This window comes from Oratosquilla oratoria, chromosome 1 (genome assembly GCF_046742065.1).
Source record: "Oratosquilla oratoria isolate Oo_2021 chromosome 1, ASM4674206v1, whole genome shotgun sequence".
NCBI lineage: Eukaryota > Metazoa > Arthropoda > Malacostraca > Stomatopoda > Squillidae > Oratosquilla > Oratosquilla oratoria.
In genome coordinates, this window is record NC_134777.1 from 115560351 (window position 1) to 115579383 (window position 19033).

General features: G+C 38.3%; 3 protein-coding genes across 3 annotated transcripts; all 3 read left to right on the top strand.

Annotated features, from left to right (window-relative positions):
• The first annotated feature begins 2229 nt into the window (after nucleotides 1-2229).
• LOC143031109 (uncharacterized) lies at nucleotides 2230-3259 on the top strand. Its single transcript, XM_076194560.1, has 3 exons — nucleotides 2230-2381; nucleotides 2609-2933; nucleotides 3055-3259. Exons 2-3 carry the CDS (start codon nucleotides 2609-2611, stop codon nucleotides 3081-3083), a joined length of 354 nt encoding a protein of 117 aa, XP_076050675.1. The 5' UTR covers nucleotides 2230-2381; the 3' UTR covers nucleotides 3084-3259.
• Nucleotides 3260-7825: 4566 nt separating this feature from the next.
• On the top strand, nucleotides 7826-8622 carry LOC143031118 (uncharacterized). Its single transcript, XM_076194572.1, has 3 exons — nucleotides 7826-7909; nucleotides 8028-8331; nucleotides 8448-8622. The coding sequence occupies exons 2-3, from the start codon at nucleotides 8028-8030 to the stop codon at nucleotides 8474-8476; spliced, it is 333 nt and encodes a 110-aa protein (XP_076050687.1). The 5' UTR covers nucleotides 7826-7909; the 3' UTR covers nucleotides 8477-8622.
• Nucleotides 8623-13148: 4526 nt separating this feature from the next.
• LOC143031120 (uncharacterized) lies at nucleotides 13149-13988 on the top strand. The gene is made up of 3 exons (XM_076194589.1): nucleotides 13149-13251; nucleotides 13370-13673; nucleotides 13790-13988. Exons 2-3 carry the CDS (start codon nucleotides 13370-13372, stop codon nucleotides 13816-13818), a joined length of 333 nt encoding a protein of 110 aa, XP_076050704.1. The 5' UTR covers nucleotides 13149-13251; the 3' UTR covers nucleotides 13819-13988.
• Nucleotides 13989-19033: the final 5045 nt, after the last annotated feature.

Genomic DNA, 19033 nt, shown 5'->3' on the forward strand with positions numbered 1-19033 from the left:
GGAGAGGACGGAAGACAGAGGTGAGTGGAGAATGGTTGTATATGGATGATGTTGTGACTGCATGAGGAGAAATGGGCGGGGGGGTGGGGGTGGGGTAGTATGTGTGAGTAAATTTTGACGCAGCCCGAAGGGATTTCTCCCCGTCCTCTCCTTATATGCAAAGGGGGACGGAGAGGGGGGGTCGCCGATTAAATGAAGCGGCCTTGCTGTGGATGTACTGTGTCTTGCGACACTGCTTCTGACCCAGGGCGGTGGGCGGGGTGCAGGGATGACCCGTCATCCAGGAGGTGCTCAGATGAGAGGAAGGGTGGGAGGGGTGTGGAGTGTATTTGGGGATGAAATGGGTGGGAGTGTTTTTATGCCTTTCCCTTTTTGGCTACCTCCCTTGGAAGGGGGAAAAAGCCTTGGTATATGTATGTATGTATTATTATTATTATTATTATTGTTGTTGTTGTTGTTGTTGTTGTTGTTGTTGTTGTTGTTGTTGTTGTTGTTGTTGTTGTTGTTGTTGTTGTTGTTGTTGTTCTTATTATTATTATTATTATTATTATTATTATTATTATTATTATTATTATTATTATTATTATTATTATCATTATTATTATTATTATTATTATTATTATTATTATTATTATTATTATTATTATTATTATTATTATTATTTTATTATTATTATTATTATTATTATTATTATTATTATTATTATTATTATTATTATTATTATTATTATTATTATTATTATTATTATTATTTTTATTTTATTATTATTATTATTATTATTATTATTATTATTATTATTATTATTATTATTATTATTATTATTATTATTATTATTATTATTAATATTATTATTATCATTATTATTATTATTATTATTATTATTATTATTATTATTATTAATTATTATTATTATTATTATTATTATTATTAGTATTATTATTATTATTATTATTATTATTATTATTATTATTATTATTATTATTATTATTATTATTATTATTATTATTATTATTATTATTATTATTATTATTATTATTATTATTAATTTTATTACTACTACTACTGTGGATGTACTGTGTCTTGCGACACTGCTTCTGACCCAGGGCGGTGGGCAGGGTGCAGGGATGACCCGTCATCCAGGAGGTGCTCAGATGAGAGGAAGGGTGGGAGGGGTGTGGAGTGTATTTAGGGATGAAATGGGTGGGAGTGTTTTTATGCCTTTGTTTTTTGGCTACCTCCCTTGGAAGGGGGAAAAAGCCTTGGTATATGTATGTATGTATGTATTATTATTATTATTATTATTATTATTATTATTATTATTATTATTATTATTATTATTATTATTATTATTATTATTATTATTATTATTATTATTATTATTATTATTATTATTATTATTATTATTATTATTATTATTATTATTATTATTATTATTATTATTATTATTATTATTATTATTATTATTATTATATTTATTATTATTATTATTATAATTATTATTATTATTATTATTATTATTATTATTATTATTATTATTATTATTATTTATTATTATTATTATTATTATTATTATTATTATTATTATTATTATTTATTATTATTATTATTATTATTATTATTATTATTATATTATTATTATTATTATTATTATTATTATTATTATTATTATTATTATTATCATTATTATTATTATTATTATTATTATTATTATTATTATTATTATTTATTATTATTATTATTATTATTACTATTATTATTATTATTATTATTGTTATTATTATCATTATTATTATTATCATTATTATTATTATTATTATTATTATTATTGTTATTATTATTATTTCCTTCGTTTTACCGCTGCCAAAGAGATATGAAAAACTTAAGGAAGAACCGATAGGGTCAAAAATTTCTACAAACTAGCCTGGACACATTTAATGATAATAATAGATAAATAAATTAAGTGCCTAGTTTCTTTTCAAACCTCCCCATATCACGCAGTTCAATAATAAAATTCAGCTTCTCAAGTTTGATGCCTAGTAAAACTTGGTTGATGACGTAAATCCTAGAACGACTTTCTTCTTTATGACATATATCCTCTACTTAAACGCATTAATATTTTATGTATATTCTTTTTTATCAGACATTTGCAAGAAGTCAGCAAAGCTCCAAATATAAAAGGAATAGAATCGTTGCAACTCATCCTAACTTTGGAAATACCCGACTCCTTCCAATGCCCGGGAATAAGAACGGGAAACTCCCGAGAGATGGGACAGAGGCAGCTCGCATTATAAACACCGCGGTGACCATGAGAACCTCACTCTCACCTCAGCCACCGCCAGCAATACGCTTGAAACTCCCCACGCGTACCGACCAACTTCAAGGTAAAGTTGAAAAATATTCAATAATGAACAACAAGTCCTTTATCCTCTCAAGTTAGCTGTTAATACTTATGTCAATATTCAGAATATCAAAATTGTAAAAAGAAAATTGGGGTAAGCTTATTATCTTTTTAGCTGTTCTCCCAATTTTGTACTCTGAAAACTCTAAATGTGCTATATTGTTAGATCCCCTTTCAGAGATTAAAACCTTGATATTTTGCACCCAACAGATGAAGTCCTACGCTACAGTACTGGTAGTTTTATTGGTTCTTGGAATTGCCCAGGCTGGACTCCACAATCGCAGACCCTATGGGTTGGGTCACCATCATGGAGGTTATGTGGGTAATCATCACGGAAGTCATGGTGGCTTTGGAGGAGTCCACCATGTCACTGGAGGCTTCGGAGGCTTGGGAGGTTTCGGTGGAGGCGTTCACGGTGGTCTTGGTGGTGGTTTCCACGGCGGCGTGGGTGGAGGAATCCACGGTGGCCATGGTGGACACTGCAAGTACTATTGCAAGAATAATTACCACAACGACTACGACTGCTGCGACCACCGTAAGTATCCAGAGGATAACTTTCCACCTACAAATACATACCTTGTTTTAACCATTGCAATGGCTATTAAGAACTTGGAGAAATAACTAAATTACTCTTTTTTTTCTCTCTCTCTCTTCAGTTCAGCATGGCCATGGATTGTACCACTAAAGGACGTCATGTGAAGGTCTTCTAAGTGTTTTGTGGAATTTTCGATTTTACCCATCCAGTCATCATCATTGTTGCCATACATTTTGTTGATTGTCTAGCTTTTATGAATAAGATTCTTCTCTTTTAACGGGAAGGAAATATTTGATTACCAAATAAATATTTTTGTAGTAATTCTTCTTCTGACTCTTTCCTTTTATACATATTTTGTCATTATATATTTTAACAAACGGGCTCTTAAGACAAACCTGCTCCTTGTTCAAATGCGAATTTCTATAATGATAACAAAGGGCATTACTAAACGTCCAAATAACCATTCGTGATCGTCAAGGATGAGAGTGCATGAGAATACACGGTTTAAAATCATCGACAGCATTCGTAAGTTGTTCTAATATAGTTATACAGTAATTAGTATAAACAGTATGATATAGCAACGGCAATGATGGAAATGAGAGAAAAAATTTAACTTGAACCCTTTTAAGTACGTAGTGCTCACTCATGTGGCTATAACATTCTATGACATAATTTTTTTGTTCAAGTTGCCAGTTTTCTCTGGTGATGGTGGACTGGCTAGTGAGGTTATTTAATGTTTGCTGGAGAGAGGGTAGAGTGCCGGAGGACTGGAGGAGTGCCTGTATAGTTCCACTTTACAAGGGAAAAGGGGACAAGTGTGAATGTAGTAGTTTCAGAGGGATTAGCTTGTTAAGTGTAGTTGGGAAGGCTTATGGGAGGATCTTGATTGAGAGGATTAGGAGAGGAACAGAGGGAGTAATTGGTGAGGAACAGTGTGGATTTAGGACGGGTAGAGGTTGTGTAGATCAGATCTTTGTGGTAAGACAAATATGTGAGAAAGCTATAGGAAAGGGGAAGGATGTTTTTTGGGCTTTTATGGATCTGGAAAAGGCTTACGATAGGGTAGACAGAAAGGTACTGTGGGAGGTTATGCAGATATATGGGATAGGAGGAAAGCTTCTAGGAGCTGTCAAGAGTTTTTATGAGAGTAGTAGAGCTTGTGTCAGGATTAGAAATGGAGAGAGTGAGTGGTTCGAGGTAAAGGTGGGACTTCGTCAAGGATGCGTTATGTCGCCCTGGCTGTTCAACTTATACATGGATGGGGTGGTGCGAGAGGTAAATGCAAGGATGGTGGGTCAGGGATTGGAGATGGTTAAAGAAAATGGAGAAAAGTGGGAGGTGAGCCAGCTGTTGTTTGCTGACGACACTGCGCTTGTGGCAGGATTGGAGGAGGGACTGAGGAAGTTGGTGACAGAGTTTGGGAGAGTATGTGATAGAAGAAAGCTAAAGATAAATGTGGGTAAAAGTAAGGTGATGAGATGTACAAGGAATGAAAGTGGCAGTGGACTGGAAGTGAGCATTAAGGGAGAGCGAGTGGAGGAAGTGGGTAGTTTTAGATACTTGGGTGCAAATGAGGCAGGAAAAGGTGGAGTGAAGGTGGAAGTAGAATGTAGACTGAGAGAAGCGAGTAAATGCCTTGGTGAATTGAAGAGTGTAATGAGGAATAGACATTTGGGCATGAATGCTAAGAGGAGACTGTATGAAGGAGTGATTGTGCCAACAGCACTGTATGGAGAGGAAACATGGAGAGAGGAAGAGAGAAGGAGTTTGAATGTGTTTGAGATGAGGTGTCTGAGAAGTATGATGGGGGTTACTAGGCTAGATACAGTGAGAAATGAGGAGGTGAGGAGAAGAACGGGGGTGGAAAGGGAGTTGGGAGATAGGGTTGATGAAAGAGTATTAGGATGGTTTGGACACATGGAAAGAATGAGTGAAGAAAGACTAGTAAAAGAGGTATGTAAGGCAAATGTGGAGGGAGTGAACATGAGGGGACGTCCTAAAATGAGGTGGATGGATGTGGTGAAGGGGGCTTTGGGGAAGAGGGGAATGTCTGTTGAGGAAGGACGGGAGAGGACAGAAGACAGGGGTGAATGGAGAATGGTTGTATATGGATGATGTTGTGATGCATGAGGTGGAATGGGCGGGGGGATGGGGGTGAGGTAGTATGTGTGAGCAAAATTTTGACGCAGCCCGAAGAGATTTCTCCCCGTCTTCTCCTTTTATGCATGAGGGGAAGGAGAGGGGGGGTCACCGATTTAATGTAGCGGCCTTGCTGTGGATGTACTGTGTCTTGCGACACTGCTTCTGACCCAGGGCAGTGGACAAGGTGCAGGAATGACCCGTCATCCAGGAGGTGCTAAGATAAGAGGGAGGGTGGAGGGGTGTGGAATATATTCAGGAATGGAATGGGTGGGAATGATTTTATGCCTTTTCCTTTTTGGCTACCTCCCTTGTAAGGGGGAAAAGCCTTGGTATATGTATGTATGTATTATCTTTTTTATCTTTACGTGCCTCGACTGGTATCTATCCAGTTCCAATCACCATAATATGTTTATGGTTCGATTAATGGAATCATTCATAAGTATAATATATAGACTCTACCCACCTCCAGAAAAGATCTTATAACTGTATAGACGACTACAGAATGGGATCGGCAAGCACCTACCCTGCCGGCTGTCCATTTGTTTGGTCGGAGTAAAGTAAATATATGTTTTCTCAACTAAAAGTTAAAACTACATAAAATACTTCATACAATGGAAATAAGATTCTATTCAACGGATACGATTTTATCGTTACCGATAAGAATCTGGTCAAAACTCCAAAGATAAATGACGTCATGTGAAGGTCACGATAGCCAGGGTCATTGAAAATGTATTTGTCTTAACAGCTTGATGAAACGACTCTTTATGCAGGATTCGAACCCTAGGTCTTTTAAACAGATTACTGAGGCAAATACATATTTTTCATGTGGCTCTCCTGAATAAAACTAGATAAAAATTAGATTGCCATTACAAACACCACGCGAGTTGATGTCGGGAAGGTGCAGGATTAGTAGACAATCGGGTTCTTTTAGACATCCGCTGTGGCGTAGTACGAGTAGGTAGCGTCCTAGTTCCATATTACACGGCCTAAGGATTGAATCCCATGGGACTAATATCTATCAGTTAATTAGATTTCTGTTGTTCTTTGTTCAACTGTTTGTGTATACTTATCGCTTCCCTCTCTCTCCTTTACAAAATAAAAAAAATACACATACCTATAATATTTTCTGTAGAAAGACCCTTTGCTTCCAATCATCTAACCTAGCCAAGTTCCATTACTCTCTTCTTAAAGGGGAATTAAACTGTTGGTATTTTTCTTGAATTTCATCAGTAATTCTACTACAATGTTATTGTCTAAGTTACACCACAGGACTTCCATCCGGAATCTTCAATTTGATCAATAGGTCTGTTCGCATTGACGTCATAGTTTCCTTAGTCTATATATGTGCCTCCCTTAAGGGTGTGACTTTACCCCCATGAACCAATTGAATTTTCTCCTCCTCCACCCTTTCTCCAATCAGAAAAACTGTTACAAACGCCTTAAACAATACTGTTTACTCGAATGTATTTTACCAATCCATCTAAAACAGAATGCAACACTAAACCCACAGGTCAATGTGCAGTCTGTGGGAGTTACCTGGCAACAATCTCAAAACCATTAACATAGTTATGACGTCATGTCGAAGCTCGCATAAAAACTGGTTCAGGCATATGCAACTCTCCCTCCCTCACACACACGATATCTTCGTCTCACTTCCTCTCTCTCACCCCCCCCCACCGAACCTCCGTGCAAAATTTAATGCAATGTAAGGTACGATATGGGTCGTCAAAATATATTAACACCTAATACAGTTTTTTAAAAATTAAGATGAATTTTTATACATCAGTGGAGCAGTTGATTCTTTCAATATTCAGATAGTTACAGCCCTTAGTTGCAAAGTATATTCTAGTTCTTTATGGAGAAGTTCCTAATACTCTGTGTGATCCAATGCAACTATGCCGTAACTCACTGTTAATTTTTCCCCTATCTAATCTCTTATATCCCCCTGACAGGTGTTGGCATGTAACACAATTCAAGGTTTCAAGACTCATTTGGATGGACATCTATCAGTTAGTTTTCTGTTTTTATTTGTTCACTTGTTTGTGTATTTGCTTATCGCCTCTCTCCTTTACAAATCATATTTACATATAACCATTGCCTTTTCTATTTGTCTTAATACATCTCTACCTACTTTATATTCATAATGATTGTTTTTTTAATTAAGGTTATTGGTCTAATATATTTTCTGTAGTTTCTAAGTACTATGCAAAAACAGTAAACACAACATTTACTGTTATGATTTCCATCTCAATATTGCTCACTTTATATTTGCGTAGAAGTCTCCAGAATGTTTTTTTTTTTTTTTTTCCGCTGCCAAAGAAATATTACAAACTTAAAGAAAAACCGACGGGGTCAAATTTTTCCACAAACTAGCCTGGATACATTTCATGATAATAATAGATTAGTAAATTAAGTACCTATTTTCTTATCAAACCTCCTCATATCACGTAGTTCCATAATAAAAGTCAGCTTTTCAAGTTTGATGCATTGTAAAACTTGGCTGATGACGTCAATCCTAGAACGACCTTTTTGTTTTTGACATATATCCTCTACTTAAGCGCATTAATATATTATGCATATTCTTTTTTATCAGACATTTGCAAGAAGTCAGCAAAGCTCCAAAAAGAAAAGGAATAGAATCGTTGCAACTCGTCCTAACTTTGGAAATACCCGACTCCTTCCAATGCCCGGGAATAAAAACGGGGAACTCCCTTGTGATGGGACAGAGGCAGCTCGCTATATAAACATCTCTGCTACCACGAGATCCTCACTCTCACCTCAGCCACCGCCAGCGATACGCTTGAAGCTCCCCACGCGCATCTACCAAGTTCAAGGTAAGCTTATCATTTTTGCATCCGTTCTCTAAATTTCGTACTCTGAAAGTTCTAGATGTGCTATATTGTTAGATCTCCCTTCAGAAATTAAAGAACCTTGACATTTTGCACCCAACAGATGAAGTCATACGCTACAGCACTGGTAGTTTTATTGGTTCTTGGAATTGCCCATGCTGGACTCCACGGTCTGGGTCACCATCATGGAGGTTATGTGGGTAGTCATCACGGAAGTCATGGTGGTGGCTTTGGAGGAGGTCACCATGTGACTGGAGGCTTCGGAGGTCTCGGTGGAGGTGTTCACGGTGGTTTTGGTGGCGGATTCCACGGCGGCGTGGGTGGAGGAATCCACGGTGGACATGTTGGACACTGCACGTACTATTGCAAGAATGATTACCACAACGACTACGACTGCTGCGACCACCGTAAGTATCCAGAGGATAACTTTCCACCTACAAATGCATACTCTGCTTTAACAATTGCAATGGCTATTAACAATTTGGAGAAATAACTAAATTACTCTTTTTATCTCTCCCTTCAGTTCAGCTTGGCCATGGATTGTACCACTAAAGGACGTCATGTGAAGGTCTTCTAAGTGTTTTGTGTACTTTCGATTCTACCCATCCAGTCATCATCATTTTTACCGTTGATATTGTTGATTGTCTAACTTTTATGAATAAGATTCTTCTCCTTTGACGGGAAGGAAATATTTGATTACCAAATAAATATTTTTGTAGTAATTCTTCTTTTGAGTCGTTCCTTTTATATATGTTTTGTCATGTATATTTTAACAAAGGGGCTCTTAAGACAAATCTGCTCCTTGTTCAAATGCGAATTTTTATAATGACAACAAAGGGCATTACTAAACGTCCAAATAACCATTCGTGATCGTCAAGGATGAGAGTGCATGAGAATACACGGTTTAAAATCATCGACAGCATTCGTAAGTTGTTCTAATATAGTTATACAGTAATTAGTATAAACAGTATGATATAGCAACGGCAACGATGGAAATGAGAGAAAAAATTTAACTTGAACCCTTTTAAGTACGTAGTGCTCACTCATGTGGCTATAACATTCTATGACATAATTTTTTTGTTCAAGTTGCCAGTTTTCTCTGGTGATGGTGGACTGGCTAGTGAGGTTATTCAATGTTTGCTGGAGAGAAGGTAGAGTGCCGGAGGACTGGAGGAGTGCCTGTATAGTTCCATTTTACAAGGGAAAAGAGGACAAGTGTGAATGTAGTAGTTTCAGAGGGATTAGCTTGTTAAGTGTAGTTGGGAAGGCTTATGGGAGGATCTTGATTGAGAGGATTAGGAGAGGAACAGAGGGAGTAATTGGTGAGGAACAGTGTGGATTTAGGACGGGTAGAGGTTGTGTAGATCAGATCTTTGTGGTAAGACAAATATGTGAGAAAGCTATAGGAAAGGGGAAGGATGTTTTCTGGGCTTTTATGGATCTGAAAAGGCTTACGATAGGGTAGACAGAAAGGCACTGTGGGAGGTTATGCAGATATATGGGATAGGAGGAAAGCTTCTAGGAGCTGTCAAGAGTTTTTATGAGAGTAGTAGAGCTTGTGTCACGATTAGAAATGGAGAGAGTGAGTGGTTCGAGGTAAAGGTGGGACTTCGTCAAGGATGCGTTATGTCGCCCTAGCTGTTCAACTTATACATGGATGGGGTAGTGCGAGAGGTAAATGCAAGGGTAGTGGGTCAGGGATTGGAGATGGTTAAAGAAAATGGAGAAAAGTGGGAGGTGAGCCAGCTGTTGTTTGCTGACGACACTGCGCTTGTGGCAGGATCGGAGGAGGGACTGAGGAAGTTGGTGACAGAGTTTGGGAGAGTATGTGATAGAAGAAAGCTAAAGATAAATGTGGGTAAAAGTAAGGTGATGAGATGTACAAGGGGTGAAAGTGGCAATAGACTGGAAGTGAGCATTAAGGGAGAGCGACTGGAGGAAGTGGATAGTTTTAGATACTTGGGTGCAAAAATGGCAGGAAAAGGTGGAGTGAAGGTGGAGGTAGAATGTAGATTGAGAGAAGCGAGTAAATGCCTGTATGAAGGAGTGATTGTGCCAACAGCACTGTATGGGGCAGAAACGTGGAACATAAGAGAAGAAGAGAGAAGGAGTTTGAATGTGTTTGAGATGAGGTGTCTGAGAAGTATGGTGGGGGTTACTAGGCTAGATAGAGTGAGAAATGAGGAGGTGAGGAGAAAAGCGGGGGTGGAAAGTGATTTGGGAGACAGCGTTGGTGAAAGAATATTAGGATGGTTTGGACACATGGAAAGAATAAATGTAGAAAGACTAGTAAAAGAGGTATGGAAGGCAGATGTGGAGGGAGTGAACATGAGGGGACGTCCTAGAATGAGGTGGATGGATGGGGTGAAGGGGGCTTTGGGGAAGAGGGGAATGTCTGTTGAGGAAGGACGGGAGAGGACAGAAGACAGGGGTGAATGGAGAATGGTTGTATATGGATGATGTTGTGATGCATGAGGTGGAATGGGCGGGGGGATGGGGGTGAGGTAGTATGTGTGAGCAAAATTTGACGCAGCCCGAAGGGATTTCTCCCCGTCTTCTCCTTTTATGCATGGGGGGACGGAGAGGGGGGGTCCCCGATTTAATGAAGCGGCCTTGCTGTGGATGTGCTGTGTCTTGCGACACTGCTTCTGACCCAGGGCAGTGGACAAGGTGCAGGGATGACCCGTCATCCAGGAGGTGCTAAGATAAGAGGGAGGGTGGAGGGGTGTGGAGTGTTTTCAGGGATGGAATGGGTGGGAATGATTTTATGCCTTTTCCTTTTTGGCTACCTCCCTAGTAAGGGGGAAAAAGCCTTGGTATATGTATGTATGTATTATCTTTTTTATCTTTACGTGCCTCGACTGGTATCTATCCAGTTTCAATCATCATAATATGTTGATGGTACGATTAATGGAACCATTCATAAGTATAGTATATAGATTCTACCCACCTCCACAAAAGATCTTAAAACTGTATCGACGACTACAGAATGGGATCGGCAAGCACCCACCCTGATCGACATCCATCTGTTTGGTCGGAGTAAAGCAAATATTTGTTTTCTCAACTAAAAGTTAAAACTACATAAAATACTTCATGCAGTGGAAATAAGATTCTATTCAACGGATACGATTCTATCATTACCGACAAGAATTTGGCCAAAAATCCAAAGATATTAAGAATCACGGTAGCCAGGGTCATTGAAAATGTATTTGTCTTAACAGCTTGATGAAACGACTCTTTATGCAGGATTCGAACCCTAGGTCTTTTAAACAGATTACTGAGGCAAATACATATTTTTCATGTGGCTCTCCTGAATAAAACGAGATGAAAATTAGATTGTCTTTACAAACACCACGCGAGTTGATGTCGGGAAGGTGCAGGATTAGTAGACAATCGGGTTCTTTCAGACATCTTATGTGGCGTAGTACGAGTAGGTAGCGTCCTAGTTCCATATTCCACGGCCTAAGGTTTGAATCTCATGAGACTAATATCTATCAGTTAGCTTTCTGTTGTTCTTTGTTCACCTGTTTGTGTTTACTTATCGCCTCTCTCTCTCTCCTTCTCCTTTACAAGAGAAAAAAATTACACATACCCACAATATTTTCTGTAGGAAGACACTTTGCTTCCGATCATCTAACTTAGTCAAGTTCCATTACTCTCTTCTTAAAGGCGAATTAAACTGTTGGTATTTTTCTTGAATTTCATAAGTAATTCTACTACAATGTTATTGTCTAAGTTACACCACAGGACTTCCATCCGGAATCTTCAATTTGATCAATAGGTCTGTTCGCATTGACATCATAGTTTCCTTAGTCCATATATGTGCCTCCCTTAAGGGTGTGACTTTACCCCCATGAACCAATTGAATTTTCTCCTCCTCCACCCTTTCTCCAATCAGAAAAACTGTTACAAACGCCTTAAACAATACTGCTTACTCAAATGTATTTTACCAATCCATCTAAAACAGAATGCAACACTAAACCCACAGGTCAATGTGCAGTCTGTGGGAGTTACCTGGCAACAATCTCAAAACCATTAACATAGTTGTGACGTCATGTCGAAGCTCGCATAAAAACTGGTTCAGGAACGTGCAACTCTCCCTCCCTCACACACACGATATCTTCGTCTCACTTCCTCTCTCTCACCCTCCCCCCTACCGAACCTCCGCGCAAAATCTTATGTAATGTAAGGTACGATATGGGTCGTCAAAATATATTAACAACTAATATAACTTTTAAAAAATGAAGATGTACTTTTATACATCAGTGGATATGACAATAATAGAGCAGTTGGTTCTTTCATTATCCAGATAGTTATTGCCGTTAGTTGCAAAGTATATTCTAGCCCTATATGGAGAAGTTCCTAATAATCTGTGTGATCCGATTCAACTATGCCGTAACTCACTGTTAATTTTTCCTCTATCTAATCTCTTATATCCACCTGACAGGTGATTGCATGTAACACAATTCAAGGTTTCAAGATTCATTTAGATGGACATCTAGCAGTTAGTTTTCTGTTTTCATTTGTTCGCTTGTTTGTGTATTTGCTTATCGCCTCTCTTCTTTACAAACCAAATTTACACATAACCATTGCCTTTTCTATTTGTCTTAGTACATCTCTACCTACTTTATTTTCATAATAATTGTTTTTTTTTATTTTCAATTAAGGTTATTGGTCTAATACATTTTCTGTAGTTTCTAAGTACTATGCAAAAACAGTAAACACAACATTTACTGTTATGATTTCCATCTCAAAGTTGCTCACTTTATATTTGCGTTGAGGCCTCCAGAATGTGTATATTTTTTCCGCTGTCAAAAAAATATGACAAACTTAAAGAAGAACCGACGGGCTCAAAATTTTCCACAAACTAGCCTGTATACATATCATGATAATAATAGATAAGTAAATTAAGTACTTATTTTCTTTTCAAACCTTCCCATATCACGTAGTTCCATAATAAAAAATCAGCTTTTCAACTTTGATGCCTTGTAAAACTTGGCTGATGACGTAAATCCTAGAACAACCTTCTTGTTTATGACATACATCCTCTACTTAAACGCATTAATATTTTATGTATATTCTTTTTTATCAGACATTTGCAAGAAGTCAGCAAAGCTCCAAAACAAAAGGAATAGAATCATTGCAATTCATCCTAACTTTGGAAATACCCGACTCGATGCCCGGGATAAAGAACGGGGAACTCCCTTGTGATGGGACAGAGGCAGCTCGCTATATAAACACCGCTGCTACCACGAGATCCTCACTCTCACCTCAGCCACTGCCAGCGATACGCTTGAAGCTCCCCACGCGCATCTACCAAGTTCAAGGTAAGCTTATTATTTTTGCATCCGTTCTCCAAATTTCGTACTCTGAAAGTTCTAAATGTGCTATATTGTTAGATCTCCCTTCAGAAATTAAAGAACCTTGACATTTTGCACCCAACAGATGAAGTCCTACGCTACAGTATTGGTAGTTTTATTGGTTCTTGGAATTGCCCATGCTGGACTCCACGGTCTGGGTCACCATCATGGAGGTTATGTGGGTAGTCATCACGGAAGTCATGGTGGTGGCTTTGGAGGAGGTCACCATGTGACTGGAGGCTTCGGAGGTCTCGGTGGAGGTGTTCACGGTGGTTTTGGTGGCGGATTCCACGGCGGCGTGGGTGGAGGAATCCACGGTGGACATGTTGGACACTGCACGTACTATTGCAAGAATAACTACCACAACGACTACGACTGCTGCGACCACCGTAAGTATCCAGAGGATAACTTTCCACCTACAAATGCATACTTTGCTTTAGCAATTGCAATGGATATTAACAATTTGGAGAAATGACTAAATTACTCTTTTTATCTCTCTCTTCAGTTCAGCTTGGCCATGGATTGTACCACTAAAGGACGTCATGTGAAGGTCTTCTAAGTGTTTTGTGTACTTTTGATTTTACCCATCCAGTTATCATCATTGTTTCCATACATTTTGTTGATTGTCTAGCTTTTATGAATAAGATTCTTCTCCTTTGACGGGAAGGAAATATCCAATTACCAAATAAATATTTTTGTAGTAATTGTTCTTCTGACTCGTTCCTATTATATATGTTATGTCATGTATATTTTAACAAAGGGGCTCTTAAGACAAATCTGCTCCTTGTTCAAATGCGAATTTTTATAATGACAACAAAGGGTATTGGTAAACCTCTAAATGACCATTCGTGATCGTCAAGGATGAGAGTGCATGAGAATACACTGTTTAAAATCATCGACAGCATTCGTAAGTTGTACTAACATAGTTATACAGTAATTACTAAAAACAATATTTGTATATCAACGGCAACGATGTGAATGCAAGTGAAAATTAAACTTGAACCCTTTCAAGTACGTAGTGCTCACTTATATGGCTATAACATTCTATGACATAATTTTTTGTTCAAGTTGCAAGTTTTGTCTGGTGATTATTATTATTATTACTATTATTTTTTTTTTACGTGCCTCTACTGATATCTATGCAGGTTTAATTATCATATGTTTATGGTTCGATTAATGGGATCATTTATAAGTATAATATATAGATTCTACCCACCTCCACAAAAGACCTTAAAACTGTATACATGTCGGTCCTCGACCGATAACACTTCTAGTGTAGTAATTCAATGGAAATAAGATTCTATTCAACGGATACGATTTTATCGTTACGTCAGTTTCACTAATTCCAAGTTCCTCTTATTCAGTAGGCCCCATGCCTTGTACTTCTCATACTTCAGTCCAGACCTTAGGTTAAGGAAGGTGGTGGAATTCTTTTCTTTTCTTCTCACTAAATTTACACTGTCTTTGGTTACACAAAGGATCTCTCTCTCTCTCCGTCTCCGTCTCCGTCTCCGTCGCCGTCTCGAGGTCTCCATATCATACGCCAAGCCACCTTCGTCTGACGTCACTAATTTTTCTCATCCAATCTCCTCTTACTTCTCAAATAAGTGTCACACCTTATGGGCGTGACTTTAAATCCACCCACCAATAATTTTTCTCCTTCTCCACCTTTTCCTCCAATCCGGAAGGCTGTTACATTGTCACAAGCAATATCGTTTACCTCAGCATTTGTCAAACGAAAAATAGCTTTGCTCTCACACATTGTTACATTAGCATATTTCACCGCCGCTCCAACCCTTGTTTATAAAAACAGTCAAATCCAAGCTAACGCGAGTCTGACTCAGCTATGTCGCCTATCGGCTGTTGTTTACCTAGACAGGACGGCGACTAAACAATCCCCGACTCAGCACTTCAATACACCAGTGTTTCATAATATTATTAGCATTCGTCTCCATCTACCTCTGCATCTATCTAATTGTCTACCTCCATCTACCGGCCTCTTAAAGTACACGACTACAGAATGGGATCGGCAAGCACCCACCCTGATCGACATACATTTATTTGGTTGGAGTAAAGTAAATATTTGTTTTCTCAACCAAAATTTAAAACTACATAAAATACTTCATACAATGGAAATAAGATTCTATTCAACGGATACGATTTTATCGTTACCGACAAGAATCTGGTCAAAACTTCAAAGATATTAAGAATCACGATAGCCAGGGTCATTGAAAATGTATTTGTCTTAACAGCTTGATGAAACAACTCTTTATGCAGGATTCGAACCCTAGGTCTTTTAAACAGATTACTGAGGCAAATACATATTTTTCATGTGACTCTCCTGAATAAAACTAGATGAAAATTAGATTGTCTTTACAAACACCACGCGAGTTGATGTCGGGAAGGTGCAGGATTAGTACACAAACGGGTTCTTTCAGACATCCGCTGTGGCGTAGTACGAGTAGGTAGCGTCCTAGTTCCATATTCCACGGCCTAAGGTTTGAATCCCATGGGACTAATATCTATCAGTTATCTTTCTGTTGTTCTTTGTTCAACTGTTTGTGTTTACTTATCGCCTCCCTCTCTTTCCTTTACAAAAGAAAAAAAATACACATACCCACAATATTTTTTGTGGGAAAACCCTTTGCTTCCGATCATCTTACTTAGTCAAGTTCCATTACTCTCTTCATAAGGAGGAATTAAACTGTTGGTATTTTTTTTTTTTCATCACTAATTCTACTACAACGTTATTGTCAATATTTAGAGGACTCCCATCCGGAATCTTCAATTTGATCAATAGGTCAGTTCGCATTGACGTCATGGTTTCTTTAGTCCAATGCTCTTTACTCTTACATCTAAGTGCCTCCCCTAAGGGCGTGACTTTACTCCCATGAACCAATTGAATTTTCTCCTCCTCCACCCTTTCTCCAATCAGAAAGACTGTTACAAACGCCTTAAACAATACTGCTTACTCAAGCAATCTCGAAATCAACGCATTACTGGCTTAGTTTACATATCATTGCTTCAGCGTAATACAGCAATGAAATCGGGTCTCTAGCGGATATTTATGAACTTTAAAAGAGGATCGAGATTATGCAATGCGTTCGCCTGGACTGTTGTTTACCAAACATCCAACTCATAAAAATTAAATTATCGCTACCTACCCTTCAATCTACTTTACTTGTCTACCTTTATTTACCAGCCTCTTACACCAATCGTCTCACTCAAACACTCCACCATGTCTGTGCCACGACATCACCCCGTCGACTTATTCACGTAAACCATCCATCGAATGGTCCAGCTTCACTCATAAGACCATGCTATCCAGTCACTCTCTAATTCACCCAAGTTCACATCTGTGTCAGTTATGCATCGACTCTGATAGCAGCCAACTGTTGACTCATCTAAATGTATTAGCAAGGTCTTACCTACCCTTCACCCATCAATTCGATGGGTGAATTCCGGGCCACATTTCCTACTGACCCATTGACACTTCATCGTCGGTCAATCATTAATTCATGCAGGCTAGTCATCTAGAGTGTCAGTTAGTTATGCATCGACTCTGATAGCAGCCAGCTGTTGACTCATCTAAATGTAATAGCAAGGTCTTACCTACCCTTCACCCATCGAATTGTCCAGGCCACAATTCCTACTGACCCATTGACACTTCATCGTCGGTCAATCATTAATTCATGCAGGCTAGTCATCTAGTGACTTACCAAGGCTCACTCTCGCATCCGCTCTACTCATCCACACTTCTACTCATCCAACCACTCCTCCATTGAGGATTTTAGTGTTTCATCCCTAAGTTTAACCAATAAAGACTCACTTAAAATAAATCCCAGTTTATCCAGAAAGACAAGAGACTGGTGCTCATTAAAAGAACAGTTTTATGGCACTCCCCGATTTTATTTCTTAGTTTTAGTCCTCCTCGTGACAAGTCTGTTCCGAGTGTGATGCTCACCTGCCATTGAGCCCGGAGGCCTGTTGTTGACCCCACATCAGTAGGCCTGGCCTTTCAGCATCTTACATCAGTAGTGGTAAGAAGCGTTGGAGACAGAGATCGGTGCCACCATCACGAGGGCGCACATAAGAACAACTGGAGTGTGCACTTGGAAGAAACAGGGAAGCATTCGATAGAGGTCAGCATTCCTGCGCATAGGGCGACTACAAAAGACTACATGCCCTCATTTCGTATATATGCACATAAACATATTTACACCAAAATACCCTTTCCCCTCCTCACCTACACCACGTTTATATAGTAAAAAATAGTAACTCACCTCAGTATCTTGGGATGCGCTGTGGTGGTGGAGAAATGTGTCTATCAACCTGGAGTTGGGGTGGAAGAAACTGAATAATTTTACCTAAACAGTTCCAACCAGACTCGAATGTATTTTACCAATCCATCCAAAACACAGTGCAACACTAAACGCACAGGTCAACGTGCAGTCTGTGGAAGTTACCTAGCAACGATCTCGTAAACATTAACGTAGTTATGACGTCATGTCGCACTCGCATAAAAACTGGTTTAGGAATATGCAACTCTCCCTCCCTCACACACACGATATCTTCGTCTCACTCCCTCTCTCTCAGCTCCTCCCCACCCCTCCACCGAACCTACATGCAAAATCTAATGCAATGTAAGGTACGATATGGTTCGTCAAAATATATTAACACCTAATGTGATTTTTAAAAATGAAGATGTATTTTCATATATCAGTAGATATGACAATCGTAGAGCAGTTGGTTCTTTCAATATTGAGATATTTACTGCCATTAGTTGCAAAGTATATTCTAGTCTTTTATGGAGAAGTTCCTAATATGTGTGATCCGATTGAACTATGCTGTAACTCACTGTTGATTTTTCCCCTATCTAATCTCTTATATCGATCTGACAGGTGGAAACACTTTTACCAACCACGCAGTTACGAAGTTTATAAACTTCCTGCGGAAGTGATGGCATGTAACACAATTCAAGGTTTCAAGACTCATTTAGATGGACATCTAGCAGTTTGTTTTTTGTTTTTTATTTGGTCAATTGTTTATGTATTTTCTTATCGTCTCACTCCTTCATAAACCAAATTTACACATAACCATTGCCTTTTCTATTTGTCTTAATACATCTCTGCCTACTTTATATTCATAATAATTGTTTTTTAATTAAAGTTACTGGTTTAATAGATTTCCTGCAGTTTCTGAGTACTATGCAAAAACATTAAACACAACATTTGCTGTCATGATTTCCATCTCAAAACTGCTCACTTTACATTTGCGTTGAAGTCTCCAGTTTGTTTGTTTTTTCACCACTGCCACAGAAATATAACAAACTTAATATAGAACAGACGGGGTTAAAAATTTCCACAAACTAGCCTGGACACATTTAATGATAAATAGATTTAGTACCTATTTTCTTTTCAAACTTCCCCATATCACGCAGTTCCATAATAAAAGTCAGCAGCCCGTGAAACGCTTTTTAAGTTTAATGCCTTGTAAAACTTGGCTGATGACGTCAATCCTAGAACGACCCAATTCTTTATGACATATTTCCTCTACTTGAACGCATTAATATTTCATGTATATTCTTTATTTCTTTTTATCAGACATGTGCAAGAAGTCTGCAAAACTCCAAAAAGAAAAGGAATAGAATCATTGCAACTCATCCTAACTTTGGAAATACCCGACTCATTCCCATGCCCGGGATAATGCCCGGGATAAAGAACGGGGAACTCCCGAGAGATGGGACAGA